Source organism: Mus musculus, chromosome 2, assembly GCF_000001635.26.
Source record: "Mus musculus strain C57BL/6J chromosome 2, GRCm38.p6 C57BL/6J".
Taxonomy (NCBI): domain Eukaryota; kingdom Metazoa; phylum Chordata; class Mammalia; order Rodentia; family Muridae; genus Mus; species Mus musculus.
The window spans coordinates 103,073,568-103,096,511 of NC_000068.7; the positions used below are offsets into that span (position 1 = coordinate 103,073,568).

At 42.4% G+C, this 22,944-nt stretch overlaps 1 protein-coding gene across 3 annotated transcripts; it reads left to right on the forward strand.

The window, feature by feature from the left end:
* Positions 1–107: 107 nt before the first annotated feature.
* Positions 108–19,082, forward strand: Apip (APAF1 interacting protein). 3 transcript variants are annotated; one of them, NM_019735.4, is made up of 7 exons: positions 108–274; positions 9,388–9,488; positions 13,546–13,594; positions 14,994–15,111; positions 15,836–15,971; positions 18,182–18,349; positions 18,898–19,082. In NM_019735.4, exons 1-7 carry the CDS (start codon positions 221–223, stop codon positions 18,995–18,997), a joined length of 726 nt encoding a protein of 241 aa, NP_062709.3. In that variant the 5' UTR covers positions 108–220; the 3' UTR covers positions 18,998–19,082. The 3 variants fall into 3 exon arrangements, with proteins under 3 accessions (NP_062709.3, NP_001342402.1, NP_001342403.1); NM_001355473.1 differs by having other exon boundaries at positions 18,182–18,310; NM_001355474.1 differs by lacking the exon at positions 13,546–13,594.
* The last annotated feature ends 3,862 nt before the right edge of the window (positions 19,083–22,944 follow it).

Genomic DNA, 22,944 nt, shown 5'->3' on the forward strand with positions numbered 1-22,944 from the left:
TGGAGGACTAGTCCTTCTAACACCGCCTCCAACCTTCACGGGCACGCCCACCGGCCGGTTTGCGCCGCCGCAGATTCTCCAAAGGGACGAGGTCCCCCTCAGACTCCGCCTCTCACTCTTGCTCCGCCCCCAGGCTGCCCGCTCTGTCGCCTAATAGCGTTCTGCCGGCCGCTCAGACTTGGAACGAGCGCGGGACAGATAACGGAGCAGAGTCAGAACCATGTCTGGCTGTCAAGCTCAAGGAGACTGTTGCTCGCGGCCGTGTGGCGCGCAGGTAAGGACGGCGGTCTACAGCAGGCGAGGTGGGGTCACGGGCCGCGGGGTGGGGCTTCGGCCAGGAGCTCTAGGCGGCTAATTCCTAACCCAGTCCGCGAAAGTCAGAGGCCCCTCTGTGCTAGTAGGACTGCTCTACCGGAATTGTCAGGCACCCCAAAGGGCACTCTTTTGGGCAGTTGTCCTTGCCTATCTTACTTGACGTTATGAGGTGGGAGCTCTTGGAAATGATTCTTCTTTAAGGAAAATGGGCCCTGGGGCAACATGGGTTTTCTTTCAGTTAAACAGGACGCAGGCTTATGAAATGCCTTCTAGTGCTAAGAAAATGGTGAACTAGCGAACTAGAAGAATAAACAGCTTCGATACTAACTGATAAGCCCTGCAGAAGACTCAGGGGAAGTCCACAAAATTATATCTTTACTAACCTTTCGTCTAGCCAAGGGGTCTCAATTTAAAATAAAACAGGAAATATTTAATGCAGAGCATCTGAACTATTATTGTCTTGGAATAAGTGGCTTTTCACAAATTCTTTATAAACCTTGAAATTAGGCACGACTGAAAGGGAGATTTTGCATATAGGACACAGGTCCCTGGTGGCCATCCCTATATATGGAGAACGAGGAAAGTAGAAGCAATGTATCAGAATCAAGGTGCATTGATAGCAGACATGTTTGTCATCCCTTATTAGTAAATCTTGGTGACGGTCATCATAGAAATACAGATTTTTTTTTCATACTAAGTGTTGTGCCAGATCAGCAAAATAACCTGTGATTCAAGAGCTGTGATTGAATTTATCAAGACAGAAAATAGCCACATACAAAAAAGAAGCTGAAGATGTTTTTCAAGTATAGAAGGAGAAGTGGGTGGTTTCAGATGGTGATTTGTCAAAGACTTTTGAATACCTAGCATTTTAGATTGGCCCATATTTTGAGGAAACCACAAAGAAAACTCTAGGACCACCATATACCTCAACTAGAGATCTCATTACATGTCTCTAGCCTCTTCTTGCTGTTTGGAGGTATAGACGCAGTGTCAAATTCTGCTTTTTTGAGGGACACTTAGAAAGTCATATTCTGTGTGAAATTTCCTGATTCAAAAATGTTGGCTTGAGTTCTAAGTGTTGTGCAGATCAAATAAACGACTTTGGTCTGTGTTGGGGGGTGGGGGGTCACTATTGCTGTGGTGAAACACCATGACCAAAGAAAGCAACTTGGGGAGGAAAGGGTTTATGTTGCTTCTACTTCTACTTCACTGCTCATCATAGAAGGAAGTCCGGACAGGAGTACAGGCGAGCAGGAACCTGGAGGCAGGAACTGATACAGATGCATAGAGGGGTGCTGCTTACTGGCTTGCTCCCTCTGGCTTGCTCAGCCTGAACTCAGGACCACCAGTTCAGGGTGGCACCACTTACAACGAGCAGAGTCCTCCCTCATCAATCACTGTGAAACTCCTCTATAGGCATGCCTTCAGCCCATCTCATGGAGGCATTTTTTTTCAACCGAAGTTTCTGCCTCTCAGATGACCACAGCTTGTGCCCAGTTGACATAAAACTAGCCAACGTGAACCCCTTACTACTTTTTTTTTTTTTGTTAACGTATATGTATCCTTTAAGACTTAACTATGTGTTACCTGATTGGAAGGCTTCCCCAACAGTGAACAAAACAACCCAGCACAGTCCACAAGATATCAGTTTGAACCGTTTGATATTAGCCTTTTCTTAATGTAAGAAATACGGTCTTAGTGCACCCAGTGTTTATTGAGCAGAGCGCTATGGTATATGGTATATGGTATATGGTATATGGTATATGGTATTGTATAACTTACAAGAACATGTCTCTTGTTCCTTAGAAAACCATGCCTTGGGGGAAAACCCGGGAAGGCTTGCTTGTTTGCTGGCTTTTGATTTTTTTTAATTTTGCCTCATGTATCATGGCGTTCTATTTATAGTGACGAAAGTTCGATTTGGTTCGGTCTGACTCAGTTTGCCCTATGTGTTAGAGATTAGTATTAAGTTATTAACAACACACAGAGCACAGCAAGGATTTTGAACAAAGGTAAGTTCCAGAAGACACAGCAGGATTCTTCCCCCTCTTGCAGGTTTCTGAGAAACACAGATAGGAGGCCCATGTAGTTCATGAGTCGTAGGTGTTTGTAGTCAGTTTGCCTCTGGGTCCCTGGACTGAGGAAAGGGAAAACATTTGTGCCTTTATGACTATAGAATCACAGCAGCCTGCTTGTCATTTCACTATAGCAGTCACTGCAGGGCATCTGCCAGCAACTAGGACCTGGAGGCAGAGGCAGCTTCAATACTCTTTCCATCTACAGTATAATTTCAAAGTAAAAGAGTAGGGGTTTATAGCCGTATTGCCTGGGTTCAAATCCTGGCCCTGCTGTCAGTTATCAGGTAGACAAGTTAATCTTTTGGTATGATAGGGCTGGTATAAGGTAAAGTTGTCCATACAGCTTTAACAGTAGTGCCTGACCCACAACAAGCACTTGGCAATTCCTGTTGTTGATAGATCATACTTACTGGCATTCAGACATGCATACATACTTTGTTCTTCCTCTTGTTTAGGCTATTACCTTTCTGTTTTCCTGATCTCAGTTTCTGTTTCCTAGCAGAAGAGAACCTATTTATTAGGCTGTAGCTCTCCTATGTCTTCCATCTCTTCTTGTCTTCTAAGTCTGCCTCATAGCATAGGCTATCATTTGGATATGAGTATCCGCAAAGTCCTATATGATAAAGGCTTTTCACCCAGTTTTCGTACCATTTGGAAGTAGAAGCTCCTGTACACGATGGGGACAATCGAGAGAGTCTTATGTCATCGGGCATGTGACCCCAGAAGGCAGGGAACACCCTATGTACCTTCTTTATCTTTTGCTTCGTGGCCATTAGGTGAGCCATGGGTGCCACCATGTCCCCTTTACCATTAACACTCTGCACCCCACCAAAGGCTTAAAACTAAGAGACCCACCTGATCGTGGGCTGGGACCTATAAAACTGTATGTAAGCCCAAGCAAACCTTGCCTTATGTTAATTATCTCAGGTATTTTGTTATAGTGTCAGAAAGATGACTACTACTACTACATGCAATAGGAGATTGTTTCTACTAGACAATTTTTCCATCTGTTTCCTTATCTAGGACTCACTGCCATAACGACATTACTGAAAGAGTCTTTAGAATTTTATGCCCGCAAATTTCATCTACTTCTAAATGAAGCGAGTGAAACCCACTTTGGTCTGGCTTCCAAATACAATTCTTGAAAGCATTTGTTACTTAGGGGGCGCAGTGAGAGGGCTCAGCAGGGAAAATTGCTTACTGCCAAGCCTGGCAGCCTGTGTTCTGTCCCCAGGACCCACATGGTAAGACAAAACTAACTCCCTCAAGTTGTCCTCTGATCGAGCACACAGGTGTCATGCCCACACACATACATACACACACACACACAAATAAAACAGTTCTTTAACATGTTACTTGAAGTAGTTAAGGCTCACTTTCACCCTTTCCTAACGCAGCCCTCAGCCAGCGAAAGCTCTGCTGTCCACCTTCCTTGTGCATCTGCTGAGGAGCAGAATGCTACTGGGGACTCTACAACTCTGCTCATCAGCCTCATTTCGTCCTGGTTAGTTCATCCTCAGAAGGCATGGAAACTTCCAAAGTTAAAAATATATCCTGCTTCTCTGCCTTCACGCACAGAACCTGATCTGTAAACAATCCCATTTTCTGAACCTTCCTCTCCACCTGCACAGCGCACTGGCTCCACCCTTCAGGAGTTCAAGCATCCTTCCGTCCCAATCTACAGCTTCTTCTTCTGTGACTCCCAACCATTTTCTGCTATACACTACCATCCTATAACTGTGACGATCTTTACTACAGCAAGCTCCTCAGAGTGGGTCGTGTCGCACTGATATTTCTCCCCCCGGGGCCTAACAAAACTCACGGTTTGTTGAGTGACTGAGTGAAGCATATGATAAATGCCAGGAGACAAGTGCAAAGAGCAAATGCTGTCACATAGAACTGGAGGGAGGGTGGCCACAGCTTGCTGGAGTAAAAGCTGACCAGCAGGGTTTGACTATCTTCTTGCCTGGAAGAAAGGCATAACTTAGTTACTTACTGATACACAGCAAATCACCCCATAACTTAGCAGCTGAAAACAGCACTGCCCGTCCCATAGATGTGAGGATTAGGAAGCTCAGAGCAGCTGAGCTGAGTTATGGCTCAGGGGCTCATGAGGCAACACTCAGGCTGTTGCCAAAGCAATTGTCACCTCAAGGACAGGCTGCATCAGGAGGGTCACCCATATGACTTCTCATGCCATGGTGGCCTTCTGCATGGCTTGGCTCAGAAAAGAACAAGCGATCTCAGAGAGGGCAGGGGGGGGCTTCCAAGACCCAATGTTGAAACTGCACACCTTATGACCTCGTCTGCAATAAGTGATAGAGGAGCCACTTCTGCTGGAGTCTGTTGGCACATGGTCCATCCCCAGCACCATCAAGATGCAGGGATTCCTGAGAACCGTCTTGTCATTGATTCCATACAGAGTCTGACTGGAACTGAGGGGTTTATATAAACCAATAGTGAAAAAATCCTTGAAAAGTAAATTAAGACCTAGAGGGACATAATAGATGAAGGAAGTGGTATTTGGACATTTGTCGATTTGTGGATCCAAGCTCAATGTTCAAAGTACTGTGTTAGCTTAGTACTTACGGTAGAATGGAAGATGAATTGGAGAAGAAGAAAATGCAAGTAAGGACATCAAACAGGAAAAGCATACCTTCTACCTCCAAATGTCAGTCCTGGGGACACTTTTATTGGAATTATAAAGAGAGAGCAATGAAAATGTAAATTTCCCCAAATTAATGGCATGGAAGTTAAAAGATTACCGTTTATACTGACATTATTTTCATTACCATTTTTTATGTTTAAAACCCACACTTTAATGAAGACAGTGATGATAGTAGATAGTTAAAATAGAATTAGTGTCATTACTTGGCAACTACAGATCATTCCCTAAAATTACGAAAACTACCCATGGGCCCGTGAGCTGAGGAGCGGGCAAAGCCTTTGCTGCATAAGCCTGCTGACTGGAGGTCGTTCTCTGGAGCCCTCCAGAAGTGGACTGAGAGCACTGACTCCACAAAGTGCTCCTCTGACCTCTGCATCTGTGCCCTCGCCCCTGGTGATAAAAGAAAGAAAACTGAGGTTGAAATTCGGGAGTCTGGGAATCGCTGATCCATATAAGAAAACCAACCCAGAAAGTATCCCTGACCTGCCAGTAAGAACAAAGCTGAGAGCAGGCTCTGCTCTGACCTCCTGTCAGTGTTGGAGGGATGGAAAGAAGCCTCCCAGGGTGGTGCAAACCCTGAAAGCGCTTTTGAGAGAAGGTGCCTTTGCACAGAATCCAGCAAAGCACAGGTGAAACCGCAGGCAGAAGGGAAGCGAAGCTGCGCATGCTGGACCTTCTCGCTTCCTGGATCCAGTCTCCGGGAAAGTCGTGAAAGACTGAGGCAAGCAAGCTCCCTGATGGGGGCTTAGAGTTGTAGGTAGGCAGGTTCACAGCTATGCAGATTGTGGAATAGTCACAGCACCAGAAAGGTGTGTATACTGCAGGTTCTATGTGCTCTTTTGATTTTGTCCAATTTGGCTTTATTTGAAAATTAATTATTCATGCCCAAGTGTGTTGAATTCTGTTTTGAAAAAATTCTAACACACCTTTACTGCTTTCCGTATTAATGGCTACATTAAATAACTTCAACACTTTCTCTTTGGATCAAATTTGGACTCTTGCTTATGCTAATAAACATATGCTTTACTACCGAATGTCACCCTCACCTGAAAGTTTGTTTTATGTTTATGCCAGAGTCCTCCCAGAGGAAAGCCGAGGTCCAGATGTGTGCTGGTGTTTTAAGGTGAAAGAAAGGAAGACATGGAAATAAATGGAGCTACTGTTAGGCATAAGTACGCATTTCTGTGGCACAAAAGTGAAATGTCTTCAAAGTGGGATGAAAGCTATTCACACTTTCATGTCTAATATATTCTGAATGTCACTGCGTCTGTTTCTGCCATACCATAGCGTCTCTTCTATTCATTGTGATTCTTTAGCTTCATGCTATATAGGTGTTACGCTCACTGAGAGCCAACTCTAACAACAGCTGAAAGGCACCATTGGCATCCAGGGGTGCAATAGACAGTAAGCTCTCCCTTTCTGTCCGTTCCAAAGGTAACATTTCCACGTTCACACTCTTGGGCCGCACAGGTTAAATGGCTGCACCTGAAAGTCAGCAGATGTGTGGCTGCCAGGGCTCCGTTACTTCCCTGTAATGGTATCTTCCTGATCTGAGTGGCTGAGGAGGACAATAGCAGCACTGCCCGCCATTGGTGTGCTGTAGCAGGGAGCTGGCTAATGGCTCTAATACCTCAATACTGGGGAAAGACAAAAGGAGAGGGGGATCTATAATAATAGACCATTTTCGGTAATGTTTGCAATTTGTTGCGCAAATTTGGTCTTAATGATTGGAACACTGCAGGAGTCTCCCCATTAGTTGTATTTAATATGTAATTAAAATATCATTTATGTTCCCCAAAAAGGAAATAGCAAATTATATGGGGCATAGAATTTTTTTGGCTAGATTCCTTGAGAAGAGTAAAGAAATCCATTTTATTATTAACTTTTAAGTAATTAATTTGTGTTCAAGAACTTTAACTCTTTAAAGTGTAAGGAAGTTCATATTATGTCACATGGTTTTCTGTGGAGTGCTTTTACTGTAGAGACTTTTAAATTTTATTTTTAAATATGTATATATGTGCTCAACTTTGTGTGATATATGCACATGAGTGTAAATGCCCAAGGACTCCCCGGCAGAGATGTTGGCTCCTCTGGAGCTGGAGTAACATTGATTGTGAGCTGACTGACATGGGTGCTAGGAACTGAACTCCAAGCTTCTGCAAGACAGTACGGACCTTAACCTCTGAACCATCTCTCCAGCCCCAACTTTTATGTTATATTGTGTGTGTATCTCTCTGTGTCTCTGTGTGTGTTTGTGTGTGTGTGTGTGTGTGTGTGTGTGTGTGTGTGTGTTGGTAGATAGATATGTGCACATGCAGGTGCCTAAGAAGACCAGAGGCTTCAGTTCAGCCTGGAGATGGAGCTATAGATAGTGAATCACTTGATGTGAGTGGTGGGAACTGAACTCTGGTTCTCCCGAGAACAGGACATGCTCTTAGCTGCCGAGCCATCTCTTTAGCTTTGTGCTGTGTGTTTTATCTTCATTTCATCTCACTTTATTCCTCAAAGTGTGCTTATTTCATGGTTGAGTAAAAGTGGGGCTCAGTGTCTTAGTTAAGATTTCTGTTGCTGTGATAGAACACTGAGCAAAGCACCACGGGGAGGAAAGGGTTAATTTCAGCCTACAACTTATAGTCCATCATCCAGAGAAGTCAGGGCGGGAGTACAAGGCAAGAAGCCAGCTGGAGGCAGGATCTGAAGCAGAGGCTATGGGGGAGTGCTGCTTACTGCTTTTCTCCTTGTGGCTTATATAACCCAGAACCGCCAGCCCAGGGCCAGCACCGCCCAAGGTGAGCTGGGCCCACATCAATCATCAATCAAGAAAATGCACCACAGGCGTGATTATTCACAGGCGACAGGTGGGGTCAATTTCTCATTTGAGGTTCCCTCTTCCAAGATGACTCTAGCCTGTGTCAAGTTGATGTAAAACTAGCCAGCACACTCAGCATCGTGTAAATGGTGAATTAGATATTGTGTAGTTTGACCTTCTTTGCTAACTCCTAAACCTGTGCTGATTTTTACAAAAGCCTGACTTTTTCTCATACTCTGAATTTTTTATTTTGAAGGCTACTTCATCAAATTATCATTCATACCACCAAAAGTATTTATCTATATGCATGCATGCATACATACATACATGCATACTCAAACACAGAGGAAAGAAGAGAGAGGATGGGAGAGAGAGAGAGAGAGAGAGAGAGAGAATAAACCAGAGAATGACAAGTAAATAAATATTGGGAAACACAATTTTAGCTGCCCAGTCTGTTGAAATAATGGTTTTCCTCTGGACTCGGGAATGGTTTTCCCCTTTACCCAGGGCCGCCGTCCATAGTCAGTTATTTCCTGTGCTTTTCTCCGTAGCAAGGGTTTCTTGTTTGCTGAGACTGCAGCCCACCGAGTCTTGAGTTTATTTGGAGGTTTTCTGTGTGGTACAAGTCTGGAGTTTATCTCAGAGTTCTGATGCTGGTCCAGCTATCAGAGTGAAGCCCAGAGAGCCCAGAACTTTTTGCAGGTGGCTTGAAGTGAACGTCAGCTTTGGAGTGCCCTGCCCCCAAGACATTTCCCTGAGGAGTCCTGCGAAGTTCACTTTCCACTTCTGCCACCTCTTTTGAAATATTTGTGAACATGACTGACTAGGCAGTTATTATCTGCTTTCCAGCTAAGGCTACATATCGTACTGCCAAAATGGAGCTCGTTGTTCTTCTCTGCTTGCTTTAGATAGTTTAAACTGTTAAGAGAAAAGCAGGGAAAACTGGGAGTTATTGCAGCTAAACATAAGTAAGGGTTGATGTTCCTTCTGGCCTTTATTCACACGGTTCCGTAAAATGCCTTCGTAGAAAAGGATCATAAGTGCTTCTGAGTAGGATTTGTTTATTGATTGTTATTTGCTTGACTTTAATGGTTTGTCATAGTCACTATTATAATTGAATAAGAAGATATTTAAATCACTTTGGAAAACAACATTTTAAAGATAAAATTGAAACTGCCCCAACACAGACTGTGTTGAACATGTATTGATAGTGAAGTGTCATGTATGGTGTTCTAGCAGGGTGTTCTGTGAAGCACTTAGCTGTGTAGCCCAAAGTGTGGGGTTTGTTTGTTTGTTTGTTTTTAGTACTGGGTTCCACTGCCTTTCTGTTGACGCTGTGTCATAGACCCCTGGCATTTCCCTGCCTTGTTTTTACAGCCAGTTCCATAGAGTTGGGACCCCTGTACTGACCAATCCCAGACTGCCAATTAAGTAAATCCATTTCTAACGATTAAGGAAGTGCCAGCTGGAGTGCACAACTTTAAGAGTCATTTGCAAATCATCATCTTCTCTTTCAGGACAAGGAGCACCCCCGATTCCTGATCCCAGAACTTTGCAAACAGTTTTACCATCTGGGCTGGGTCACCGGCACTGGAGGGGGAATCAGCTTGAAGCATGGGTAAGTTCCTGGCTGATCGCAGCTGTGGGAGTTCTTATTTTAGCAGGCCTCAGGGCTGTGTCCAGACCCAGCTGATAGTCAGTTTAGTGCGGGACTGAAGCCGGATACTTTCTAAATGATCGGTGGATGTCTGCATAGCCTGGTGGAGCCAAGGAGCAGAAGCAACAAGCACAATAAATTCCCAGTTGTTAACTGGGATAATTTGGTCCTCTCTGGAACATCACAGGTAAGAAAAGTAGTTGAAGACTTATTTCAAAAGTTCAAAGAAATATTTAAAAGTCACTTAAATAGAAATTATTAATCATTAAATTCTAATTAAGTTCAAAAATCCATATTTACTAAGTTCAAAACAGGCCATGTGCTGTTTTTGAGCAGAGATATCATGATTAACAGGCCCAGCAATGCTACTATCTACTCCTTTGAGGCACTGGGTTTAAAACAGAAGGACTCATTTTCTGTTGCTCACTGAGTTCAGTGAGTGTCTTGTGGTCAAGCAGATGAGGAGTAAGCTGGAGGAAGCAAGCCTCCTTCTCCCAGGGCTTGCTGAAGTGGGTTGATGTCTTCCCCCTGAAATGTAGGAGTCCTGTTGCTGGAGGCGGGGTTTTATTCTGTATTCTAATTCACCTTTTTTCTTTAGCAAAGTTGGATCACTAAAATATTTATATGCTGAGTGTATGTGTACATGGTATGCATGTGTATACATGTACATATATGTATGTGTATGTATCCGTCAAGGAATCTGCATTTTATAATAGGAAATAGGTTGTAAAATAAAATCAGAACATCTTAAACAAAAGGAATTTTACTCCTTCCCACAAAATAATGACTTTGGAATTTCATCTGCTCCAAATTACAGTGTCCTTCATGAAATATTAATTCAACAGTGGGAAATAGCAAAATGTGACTTAGTCAACAGCTTAGACAGCTGTGGATATAAGAATTCTCTCAGTACAGATAAAGCGTCTTCCCTGATCGCCTGCACGGCCATGTTGCCCTGTGCCTAAGCTCTCAGGTTTCCTTATGCACAATATACCTGAAACTATGAATAATTCATTCCTATCTAAGAAGTCAAGTGCCTGTCTGTAATTTAATTTCCCTGATGTATGATTTATTTCTAAAGGCTGCTTTTTATGCTCTCTCTCTCTCTACTGGTGCAGAAAATGGCTTTGTATATAACAGAGCTCCTACCAAACTGAGCTAAAATACTTGTTTCTGGCTTTTTAAAAATATATACAGCAAAGTTAAAAAGAATAGAATGCAAACTCAAGAGAAGTTTTTTTTTTAAGATTTATTTATTTATTATATGTAAGTACACTGTAGCTGTCTTCAGACACTCCAGAAGAGGGCGTCAGATCTTGTTACAGATGGTTGTGAGCCACCATGTGGTTGCTGAGATTTGAACTCCTGACCTTCGGAAGAGCAGTCGGGTGCTCTTACCCACTGAGCCATCTCACCAGCCCCTCAAGAGAAGTTTTTAAAGCAAGAAACTATACAGGACTTCTTCTAGAAGAACTTTACTGTTCCACAGCCTGATTGTGTGCGGCCAACATAAACCATTTATTGGCACATCTCTTAATATGTAATCACTTTTATAGCACCACAATCAATTTATAGGAAAGTTGCATCATCTGTAGTTTTTCGTTATTTTTAATAGGCAAGGAGCTCCCTCTAGGGGCCACAAATGGGAAGAGCCAGAATTTTAAGGCTTCGTTTGGCTTCAAGTTTGTGCCTTACAGACTAAAATGGCTATTTTTAGTAAGGTGCTGAATGTTATCCCTAATATTTAAATGACTTTATTCGACCATATTACTCAGCTTCGTGTTTGCGGTGATGGTTTTGTCTGTGTCTGACTCTTGGTGCAAATAAAGTTGAAAAGACATGTACATACAGTAGGTAATGCACTAGAACCATACGTAAAGTAGAAATACTGACAGCTTTCAAGGTTTGGCTGCTACCACTCCAGCTCACATAACTAGTGTATGGATGGATGTGTGTGTGTGTGTGAGAGAGAGAGAGAGAGAGAGCACACAGAGATCCACATAGAGATCGCACTGAGCACAGGCACAGGAACCCTCAAAGTCAGTCTATGGCCCTCAGCAGCCGTGGCCTTTCAGCTTGGTCTGTAGCATTTAGATTTAGCATGTCCTGTTTTCATCAATATGTGCCAGCCTCACTAAGCCTGTTGCATTTGATTAACACATATTATAGATGAGCTACCTAGATATAATATTTCAGTGATCTTTAATGAGCAGAGGGTAAATTAGAATAGACACCTGGACACAGATGTAGTATGAGCTCTTGCTTTTGTTTGTTTGTTTGGTTTGGGTTTTTTTTTTTTCTCCTCTTGTTTAGAATGAGAGCAGGGAGTATGGAGAAGTAACTCCGACACTTACTCTTGGGAGCCTCAAATCTTGTTTTATTTGTGGCTCATAAAACCAAGCAATACATTATCTCCTAAAGAAAAAGCTGTTGGTTTTTAAATGTTTTTCTTTTTGTGTTAGTATTGACATGTCCAAAATTTACTTAGTTTGTCTAAGAATTAGTCAGAGTTGATCAAAGTCTAAATTAATTCCCATTTACAAAGGCAACAATACAATCAGACTTAGCACAGCTAGAATTTCTCCGTGTCCACAAGGCTGGCGAGCCAATGACTGGGGCTGTGCAGTGTGGTCCCTGCCCTTGCCAGAGGCTCAGGAGGGAGGGCTGCCACACTGTTGCCTCGGGCAGCAGAGACTGAGTGCCTCAGCTGCTTCAGGAATCTAATGCATGCATAAGCTCCCCGGGTTCTGCTCGCCTCTCAGGCCTTTATCGTCTAGAGTGTAACTTACTCATCTCACCCACGTGCCCGTCAGCCCCAAGTCTGTACTGTGTAGCAGCCACTTGAGCAGCTTTGTACAGACCATCTTCACTAGGAGCTGTGGTTCCTGCACGTTGTGCACCTCTGTCTCCATGGCAGAAGCTAGAGACCCGGGTGTTGATTGAGGCTTCTTGATTTTCATCTTTGTGGCAGCTCATTTACATGCTCTGACAACTGAAACTAATAAGTGAGCCAGGGGACCATTCTGTAATCGGAGAGAATATGGGAGGTTTGGAAATGATGCTGCAAGTCATATTTGACAGCACCATAGAGGACTTTGTGGAAACTGGTACAGGGTATAGATCTAACACCCATAACAAAAGATATTTCTCCCCACCTCTCAATCTCTCTCTCTCTCTCTCTCTCTCTCTCTCTCTCAGTATGGGTTGTTGGTGTGTGTGTGTGTGTGTGTGTGTGTGTGTGTGTGTGTGTCTGTGTCTGTGTCTGTATGTCTGTGTGTCTGTGTGTTCTTGTCCTTTTTGTTTATTTCAGAGATTTGCTCACTGCATATCCCAAGCTACTCTTGAACTCATGATCTTCCTGGCTCAGCCTCCTAAGTGCTATGATTATTGGCATATTCGACTACATTCAATACCCTCTCTGCATTTTTCACTTTTTGTGACTGCTTCACTGTCAAATAATTTCCAATATGTACATGCTTGTCATAGAGGAAACTCTTCTACAGTTACCTACTGTTAATGCTGTAATTTAGCAAACTGTCCAGCAGAGGGCTCTGCACTTCATGACTTCAAACAATAAATTTAAACCTCATTCTTTGCAATGCAGAAATGTTCTTAATCAGACATACTTTGCCTGATTGAATTTTAGAGTTACTATATTTTGCATGGGACACTGACATTCTGTTCATCCATGCCAAAAAGTGCTCAATACTACATATTCACATTTATCTTTCCTCTAGTCGCCTCATTCTTGGTGTGTGTGTGTGTGTGTGTGTGAAAAGAAACACATATATGTGAACGCAGGAAAGACAAAAGCAAATAACACAAGTTTTCTTTGGCTACTAGTGTCTCATAGTATCTTAGAACTCTTTCTGTGCACCCCAGCTCCATTCCTCAACAAGCAGCCATTTGTGGCTTGGTGTATAAAGAACATTAAAAGTTAGACTGCAAGGCTACACTTTATTTGTGCAAAACCAGAAATTTCGCTAAACAAAACCAATTTCTATATTTTTGTCACCAGCAATGAAATCTACATTGCTCCCTCAGGCGTGCAAAAGGAACGCATTCAGGTATGCTAAAGGGTCTCTCGGAAGCTCTCCCTCTCCTTGACTGCTGTTCCATGAAGCGGAATTGCTTCTAAAAGGTTGTGTTAGTTTTGAAGGGTGGTTCTATTGTGATCATTTAAATAACCAATCAACAAACATTTGCTAAGTAACTATTAAATATTTGTTAAGTAATTACAATTTTTTTGTAAAGTGGCCAGTATGCTCCGCATAATGAGTGTGTATTTTAAAATCTCCTTCAGGGCTGGAGAAGTGCCTTACAGCTTGAGAGCACTTGCTCTTAACCTCTGCTCTTGCAGAAGACCTGGGTTTGCCTCTCAACACCTGTACAGTGGCTCACAACTACCTATAACTCTCCTTTCAGGGGATCTAAAGCCACTCTTCTGACCTCTCAAGGGACCAGGAATGCACAGGATACACATATATGCATGCAGGCAAACACACAAAAATAAGTATTTAAAATCTCATCCAGAAAACTGTAGCAGGCTGCAGTTAGAAATGTGGTGTCATCCTCCTGTATCAGACCCGTGACCTGGGCCTGCTGATGGCTCGGGTCACACCAACTGGTTCAGATTTTCAGTGGCAAAGCTATTCCAACTTAAATGGGATTGTTTCATTTTTAAGAAGTGGCATTCTATGTTGATACTAGAATAATACCCTCCAAATCAAGCCAAATACATAAAACATTGATTTAAGACAAGAAAAAAGGAAGAGTTTCTCTCTTAACGAAAGTTTATATTGTAGTCTGTGATGAGCCCTGACATTTGGAAGTTGCAAATCAGCAATATGCGGACATCACTAAAAAACATTGGATTGACACATTCCTGAATACTTGAAGAATAATGTCATTACTGAATTTCTCAGGAGATAAGAAAATTCTGACACCCATCTGTGATGTTGATTTTTTTATATGCATTTTCGGAAAAATAGTTGTGAAACAGCAGGCCTAAGTCCATGAAATAGCTGCAACATCATTAATTATCCAATGGTTTCTACATTGGATTTTATCCCTCAAATTTCAAAAGTTTTTGATGACATAAAACTCTATTTTTTAATTATATTGGTTTGTGTGTATCAGCGTTTTCCCTGCATGTGTATCTGTGCACCCTGTGTGTGTGCAGTTCCCATGTAGGCCAGAAGGGGGCATCAGGTCTGCTGGGACTGGAGTTAAAAGTACGGGGGCTTAGCACCAGATCCAGGTCCTCTGAAAGGGCTGTCAGTGCTCTTACCCACTGAACCGTCACTCTGGCCACAGCATAAAACTGTGCTAACGTGGGAAACAAACATAAACATTTATTTTGAATATTAAGCAAAGGCATATGATATACAAATACATAGTAGACACATTTTAAGTGTGTGTTTTTTTTTTTAAGAAAGCCTTTTCTCTTTCTCTCTCTCTAAATAGCCAGAAGACATGTTTGTGTGTGACATTAATGAGCAGGACATAAGCGGGCCTCCAGCATCTAAGAAGCTGAAAAAAAGCCAGTGCACTCCTCTTTTCATGAATGCTTATACCATGAGAGGTATGCAGAAAGGAGTTGGTATAAAGAACATTTGCAGAGTCGGCCTCCCTAAATCAAAGTAATTATGACTTCAGTTAACAGCTCTCGAGTATCTAATATGTATAAGAACTTGAAAGATTTCAACCCATCTCACTCTCCCATCAACTGAGCAGAAGGTCCAGTGTTATTCTCTTCCCTGATAGTTAGTTCTTGTCAGCTTGACACAAGCTAGAATCATCTGGGAAGTGGAACTTCAGTTGAGGAATTGCCACCATCAGACTGGCCTGTAGGCAGGTCTGTGGGGACATCTTCTTGATCAGTAACTGATGTGGGAGGGCCCAGCTCACTGTGGGTGGTGCCTCTTCTGGGCAGGTGGTCCTGGATTGCACAAGGAAGCAGGCTAAGCAAGCCTTGAGAGCCAGGCAGTCAGCAGCGTCCTTCTATGGCCTTTGCTTCAGTTCTAACCTCCAGGTTCCTGCCTTGAGTTCCTGCCCTGACTTCCCTCAGTGGCCCGGGACATAAAAGCTAAGTAAGGCCTTTGCTCTCTTTTGTTGGCTTTGGTCACCATGTTTTAGCAGCAGAAACTAACTGGGACACTGCCTTACCCACCACCACTTCCTATGGCGGAAAAAGTTAAGTCCATAACCAAGCACAGGAACATTCAGAGAGTCGCCTGGCGATGTATGTTGATTTTCTCTTAAAGACGTAAGTTCTCCCCACTGAGCATCTACCCTTCATCCTGCAGGAGCTGGCGCAGTGATTCATACCCACTCTAAAGCTGCTGTGATGGCTACCCTTCTGTTTCCAGGACAGGAGTTTAAAATTACACATCAAGAGATGATCAAAGGAATAAGGAAATGTACCTCAGGAGGCTATTACAGGTATACTTTTTTATTAAGTGATTTGGCATGCATTTTTCCTTCTCTTTGATAAGTCAGACCATGGTCCTTTTGTCCTTCTAATGAGATGCAGTGGGCTCTGCGGTCAGTGACACTCACTGAGCGTTAGACAACCACATATGTTCTCGGGGACAGGCTCCTCCTCCCTTCCCCAGCCATGAGACTTATTAACAGCACAAATAATGGAGCGTTTGCTCTATTGAACAAAAGCCTGCTCTGGAGCGTCCGTCAAAATGGGTGGGGCAGCCCCTGTTTTCTGCACTGAGAAAGTAAGATCTCCTCACCCCAACTTGGTCTTCAGGAAACTTGAACTGGGACCACCAGTAGAGTCATATTGGCTTAATGTATTTCTAAAATATGCTCCTGGTTATTAGAAAGAGAGAGAGAGCGAGAGAGGGAGAGAGAGAGAGAGAGGGAGAGAGAGAGAAAAAGAAAGCTTTCTGTTCATTTTAATTAAATATTTAACTATATTTCAAAATTTGTGATGTAACTGACATAAAATTGTAAAACAATGACTTTGTAAGTTTAAATAAATTCACCAGTCTACAAAATGTAGTCATTATATATAAATTTAGTCTTGAGTGGTTTGGAGAAGCAGGTTCCCAGAATCAGGTACAAGTTGAGCCATGCTTTGGTTGGTAGCGATCTACAGAGCCTTCACCCTTCTTCATTTCCTCCAGACCCTGGCTTCCTCCCCTCAGAGGAGAGTCCTCCCTGTTACTAAAGTAGCATATGGTGATGTGTCTTACTGTGACTGCAGGGAACAGGTTGGACTTGTTTAAACCAGTGTGCTGGGAAATTCATTTGATTTGATTTCCCTGACTATTTATTGTGTGCCCAAAGCCATCCTGGGGCACTATGAAAATTATGTAGAAAAGGAAAAAGTTAAAGCCGTGAAGTGTGGGCTGAGCACTTGCAAGGCCCTAGGTTCGGTCCTCAGCAGCAGAGCCCAGCAAAACAAGTCAGCACTAAGCGCATCCACTTAGTCCGTTCTGGAAGTGCCATGCCTCGCCTCTGCTGGCGTGCAGAGGATAGAGAGGGACCTGCGTGGCTCTGTTTCAAATGTCTTTAACTTGCGAGGATCAATATCCTGTTGGTGAAGTGAGGGATGGGCTTGAATGTGTTTTCCCATCTCACTGTGCTTTGAAATTATTTTGTGCCTGGAAATATTTCTGACTGTGTGGTGTATCCTATGGGAAAATTCAAGTCTGCCACCCTTCTGGGCAGTCTCAGGAAAGATGTGAGACCAGCAACTCACTCCTTCCACTTAGGAATATTATATAATTACTTCTGTCTGAACTACAATGGAATCATGGGCAAGTCTATACTACTATAATTGTTGCCCAAATTATTATCACATGACAGATTCCTCGTCTATGCCTGCCTGAAAGTGGTCATTTCTGATAACACTCTGAACATGCTTATTAAGTTTACTCAGTGCGCTGGTGAAAAGGCAGCCTGAGAGAAATCCATGATTAAACAAACACTTGTCTGAGTTGTCACTGGTTACAAGGGACCTCAAGAATAGACTTAGTTTTACTTGTAGCAAAGTTGTTTGCTTGAACCTTACTGTATTCCGACTTTATCTCATGTATTTACTGAGGGGAAAAAGTAGAAAGTTCTAATGCAATAGATTTGAGATTATTTTGAAAGGATTATCATAATCTTGATCATTGTTGCTTGAAGGATCTTTCTTCTAACCTGGTGCCACAAACCACACCTCTATTGATTGGTTTGCTTATCAAGACAGTTTAGTATTCTGCCGAGATGAAATACGATGGTTTCTTTTTATATTGTTGGGAAATATTCCTACTATTTAAATATAGTTCTGTGTCTCTTCCCTTCTACACTTCTGTGTGTGAGGTGTATCATTTCCTATCTCATGTTTAAAATGTTACGATTATCTTTGCTTCAAGGAAATACTTGTATGGTCTTGATTTCATTGTTAGGTTCTGGTATACTGTACAAGTTTCTGCCATTTAAACTTAGGGCTGCCTGCCAAATTCCAAAGGTATCTTTTGGTATAGATGTTTATACAAGATATACAGAATTCTTGCAACATCTTGTTTTGAAGTTGGAGAAATTGGAGTGCTATTCAGAGATAAAGAGCATCTGACTGGTTACTAATAGGAAAAATCAGAAATAGAATATTAATACTTTAATGGGGGAAAATGTCTTGTTCTGTCTTGCAGATACGATGATATGTTAGTGGTACCTATTATTGAGAACACTCCTGAAGAGAAGGATCTCAAAGAAAGGATGGCTCATGCCATGAACGAGTACCCAGACTCCTGTGCGGTTCTTGTCCGGCGTCATGGGGTGTACGTGTGGGGAGAAACATGGGAGAAAGCAAAAACCATGTAAGACCAAATCTGAGAATATCTGATACAAGTCACACTCAGAATGTGGAAAGGAACTCAATACATTTAGGATTTAGAATGAAATATGGGTCTTTTAGTGTTGTTGGTCAAGTGGTTTCAACTTCAATAATCTGTCCTTGTTATTTGTGGAGAGCTGGTTTTCACTCTATTGAATCATCAGGAGTACTGATTAGGTCAGCTCTGAATTAGGAAGCCTCGGTGAAGTTTGCTACAAAGGAAAAGGAGATAGATCCTTAATAACAAATATTTGATTTAAAAAACATAGCATGTAATATTTGTACTTTATGTACATTGTCGCTTTGTGTGAGTAGTATACTTCTTAAGAAGTAAATGATGTAGTTGCCCAATTCAGTGTGATTCCCTTGCAGGTTTGAAAATTGTTGGGGTCAAAACAGGAAACCTTTGGTATGAGATAAGTAGAAAAAAGTAGGAAGAGTGTACGGAGCTGATGCTGGGATACATGGTGATCAGGACAGAAGAGCTCTGTCCTGACACAATGTGCAGGCCTTTTGCCTTTCCCTCTACAGGTGTGAGTGTTATGACTACCTGTTTGACATTGCTGTCTCCATGAAGAAGATGGGACTCGATCCAACACAGCTCCCAGTTGGAGAAAATGGAATTGTGTAAGCCAAGTGGATGCCTAAGCATCTCCAACAATAAAACAAACTCAATTATGCCTTAAATAAAACTCAGCTGCTTTTAAATGAGTTGGAAATTTTCTTGATGTCACTAATCTGTCACAGAATACTACCGATGGTCACTTATACTGAGTACTACAGATAATATCTTCTGACATTAAATATTTACTTATATTCTTACAGATTTGAGTGATAGGGAGGTAGAATAAAAACTTATTTTATTTAGTATTTTCTCATTTTAAAAGTTATAAGAGAAAAATATTTGCTTTTAAGTTAATTCCTTTTGTATACATTCTCAGAGAATTCTCTTTCATCTTTAAAACATTGGTATTGTAAAATATACTTGCAATTTTCCACTTATTTATGGGATAAACATTTTAATTTGATGCATAAAATGTACATGAACTATTTAAGATTAGTGTATCCTTCTTACTTGACATAAAAATAATTGCACAGATTTCCCTATATGCTATATACAGACTAAGTAAGTACCCATTATCTAAAATACAGAGTCCAAAACTTTGAGTACAGACACAGAGTCACAGATGGAATCCACACCTCGCTTCATGAGGAGGGTGGTTTGATACATTAAGAGCATTGTGTGACATTCCCTTCAGTCTAACTTGCCTAGGTAACAAATGTTTATCCTTGGTTCCCATCCCCAAGATACCTTATTGCATATTTGCAGATATCCCTATATCTCAACATTTAACCTATAGCATGATATAGAGCACTTATTGTATATTGATATCAGTTGTAGGGATTCAAGTCAAATGATACCCAATGCAGGGTTTCCAGTAGAATACGCAAGTAGTCTACTGCTGAGCTCTGCCCCAGCCCTGCTTCTAACAAAAGAAGATGATCACCACCATCACCCTACCTGTCAGGTCATCAGCTTCCAGATCATTCCCTTCAGCCCTTCACTCACCTTACCCAGACTTCCAGACCCTGTCTCTACCCATCCTTCATAAAAAAAGGAAGAGTGCATGGAACAGTATTGGTGCTCTTCACAGGGGCATCCTAACCCCCTGACCTCAGTCACATTCATCTGGGAAAGACCTTGCTTAAGCTGCCTACCTGGTACCTGCACCCAAGCAAGACAAATTAACAACCATGTTGAGTGATATCATCTCAGACCTATGGCCACATGGCTCTGGTAAGCACTGGATACTGACAAGCCACTCCAAGTATAGCAAATCCATTGTCCTAACCTCGTTACTGTTCTCTTCTCTCTTCTCATTCATCAGATTTCTAACATTGCCAACTCTCCCCTCACTCCTGGAGACAGTAAGTAGATATCCCAGACAGAACTATCTGGTAGTCCCACTACAGGCCAGCCAGTCTCTGTGGCTGGAGCCATCTTTTTCAGTTCCTTCAACTGGGTGTTCTCATCTTCCCACTGCACCTTGGACTTGTCCTCTGACTTTCCCAAGGCCTTTGCCTTTGATAGGATTCTTAAAACACATGCGCCACATACACGTGCCACCGTGCCTTCAGCCTTCACCCAGCTCCAACACCTGTAAGAGCTCTACCCAAAAACAGCCGCTCTCCCTACATGCTCACTCTCAGAATGCTGGCCTTCCTTCCATGCCTTCAATATAACCAGTCTCTCCCTGAAGACTCTCCATTGAAGCTGAAGTTCTGCTTCTTTCTGACTCCTCTCATCACTGGGGCTGGATGTGGGATGAATGAATTCTTTGAACATCAAAACACAAACGTTTACAAATAGTTCCAGCCGTCCTCTGTGTGTGTGCATCTTAGCTAGGGGAAAGAAACACTGCTGTGTTACTGTCAAGTGAGCCTCAGATGCTGCTGGGGAACTTTAGTATCCCCATTCATTTACCACCCCCACCCCCCCAGACAGCTGTTTCTTCTCAAACTTCAAACATTTCCCTGCATACTCTGCACTAATGACTTTGTCTGCTATTTCACAGAAACGAACAGACACCATCAAGAGAGTACTTCCATGGGCTTTCCACCTCTGCATGGTTGCTAGCCCTGCTGCCCACTGAGACCATATCTCCTACTGATATGTTCAAGGTCATCATTGAGTGATTTCCTGTCTCCTGCATCATCAGTTTGATCTTCCTGCTAAGTCTTTACCTTCAGGACATGAGATGGCCATTGGAGCTGATGGATGTCTCAGACCCCCTGAGCTCGGAATACTGCCCTTTCCTCTGCTTTAGACTTAAAAAAGAAAGAAAAAGAAAGAAAGAAAGAAAGAGAGAGAGAGAGAGAGAGAGAGAGAGAGAGAGAGAAGAAAAGAGAAGAGAAGAGAAGAGAAGAGAAGAGAAGAGAAGAGAAGAGAAGAGAAGAGAAGAGAAGAGAAAAGAAAGAAAGAAAGAAAGGGAAAGGAAAGGAAAGGAAAGGAAAGGAAAGGAAAGGAAAGGAAAGGAAAGGAAAGGAAAGGAAAGGAAAGGAAAGGAAAGGAAAGGAGGAAGGAAGGAAGGAAGGAAGGAAGGAAGGAAGGAAGGAAGGAAGAAAAAAGAAAGTTTGCTCTCATGGCCCAGTTCCTTTTCTCTTCCAGACTTGAGAGTTTGGCTGGGCTTTTGCCTTTATCACTCAACTGGAAGTACCATTATAACCTCTCATGGTGGTTACACAGCTAAACTTGGAGATGGGTTCCTGTCAGCTTCACCCATGAGCACTGGCCTTCTCAGCTCTTCAGGTTGCTAGGATCTGCACAGTTCTGGTCCTTCTTCAGCTCTGTAGTCAGCATCATCCCTCAGACAACTTTCGTGAAACTCATTCACTGATCTCACCTATTTTCTTGGATTTAAATATCAGTTGTACCCAGCAGATCACACATTTATATTTTCACCCATGTATTTTTCCTGATCTCAACTCTTACCTGGCTTCTGATGATGCCAAGGAATGTCTATCTACATCTTGAGATAGTCAAAACAAGCCCTAAGTCCCTGACATTCCCTGCAGTTCCTTCCAGTTGTTCCCACTGACATCCATAGTGGAATGGTCAGTCTTACACAATATGAGGTCAATCAGCCCATCTTACCAGCTTCACATGCAAGAAATATTTGTAGTCCAAACCTTTCACCACTTCGCTGTTACTACCTGGCTCAGCACCCACTGTTTTTGTTTGTTCATTCGTTTGCTTGTTTTTATTCCATGTACCCCAATGTGCTTTAACAGATTCCCCTGCTGCAGCCACTGCTCCCCACCCCTCACCCCAAATGTCTATCAATAATCAACACAAGCTCCCATCATCCTGTTATGAAGATCAGCTAGGGTCTCGGCTCTAAAGCCCGTCTTTGGACAATGATTCCATTCTCATAGAGCAACCTGCCGAATGCTGTGAACTTTTAATACAGTTCCTCATGTTATAACAATCTCCAACAATAATTTTGTCACTACTTGATAACTCTAATTTTGCTACTATTATGACTCTTAATGTAAATATCGGGTATGCAACCCCTGTGAAAGGGTAGTTCAATGACCCCCGTCCCCACCACAAGAAATCATGGCCTACAGGTTGAGAATCATTGCTCATTTGGTGAGCCTTCTCACATACTCTACTCCAATTGCTGGAAACCTTGAGCCTTTGCATTTTCAAGGCACTTATATTTTTTTCTTCCCTCCTTTTTGTACTTTGCTTCCACATATGTACCTGATACCTTTCTCATTCTGTATGGGAATATTCTCAATAAAGACTCAATCATGTCATTAAATATCACCTGGCCTCCATATTCAGAACCATACCATATCCTTCACATAGAGCTCTACTTCCTACTTTATTTTTGCTTTTGTTTGTTTTCTATTTAATTATTTTAAATACCATCTTACTCTGTAGTCTATGCTGGTCTTGGATGTACTAGCCCAGGCCAGCCTCAAACTCACAGTCTTCCTGCCTCAACCTCCCTAGTGCTGGAATTATAAATGTGAGCTACCACCTTGCTATCCTTCCCTGCTCTGATTTTC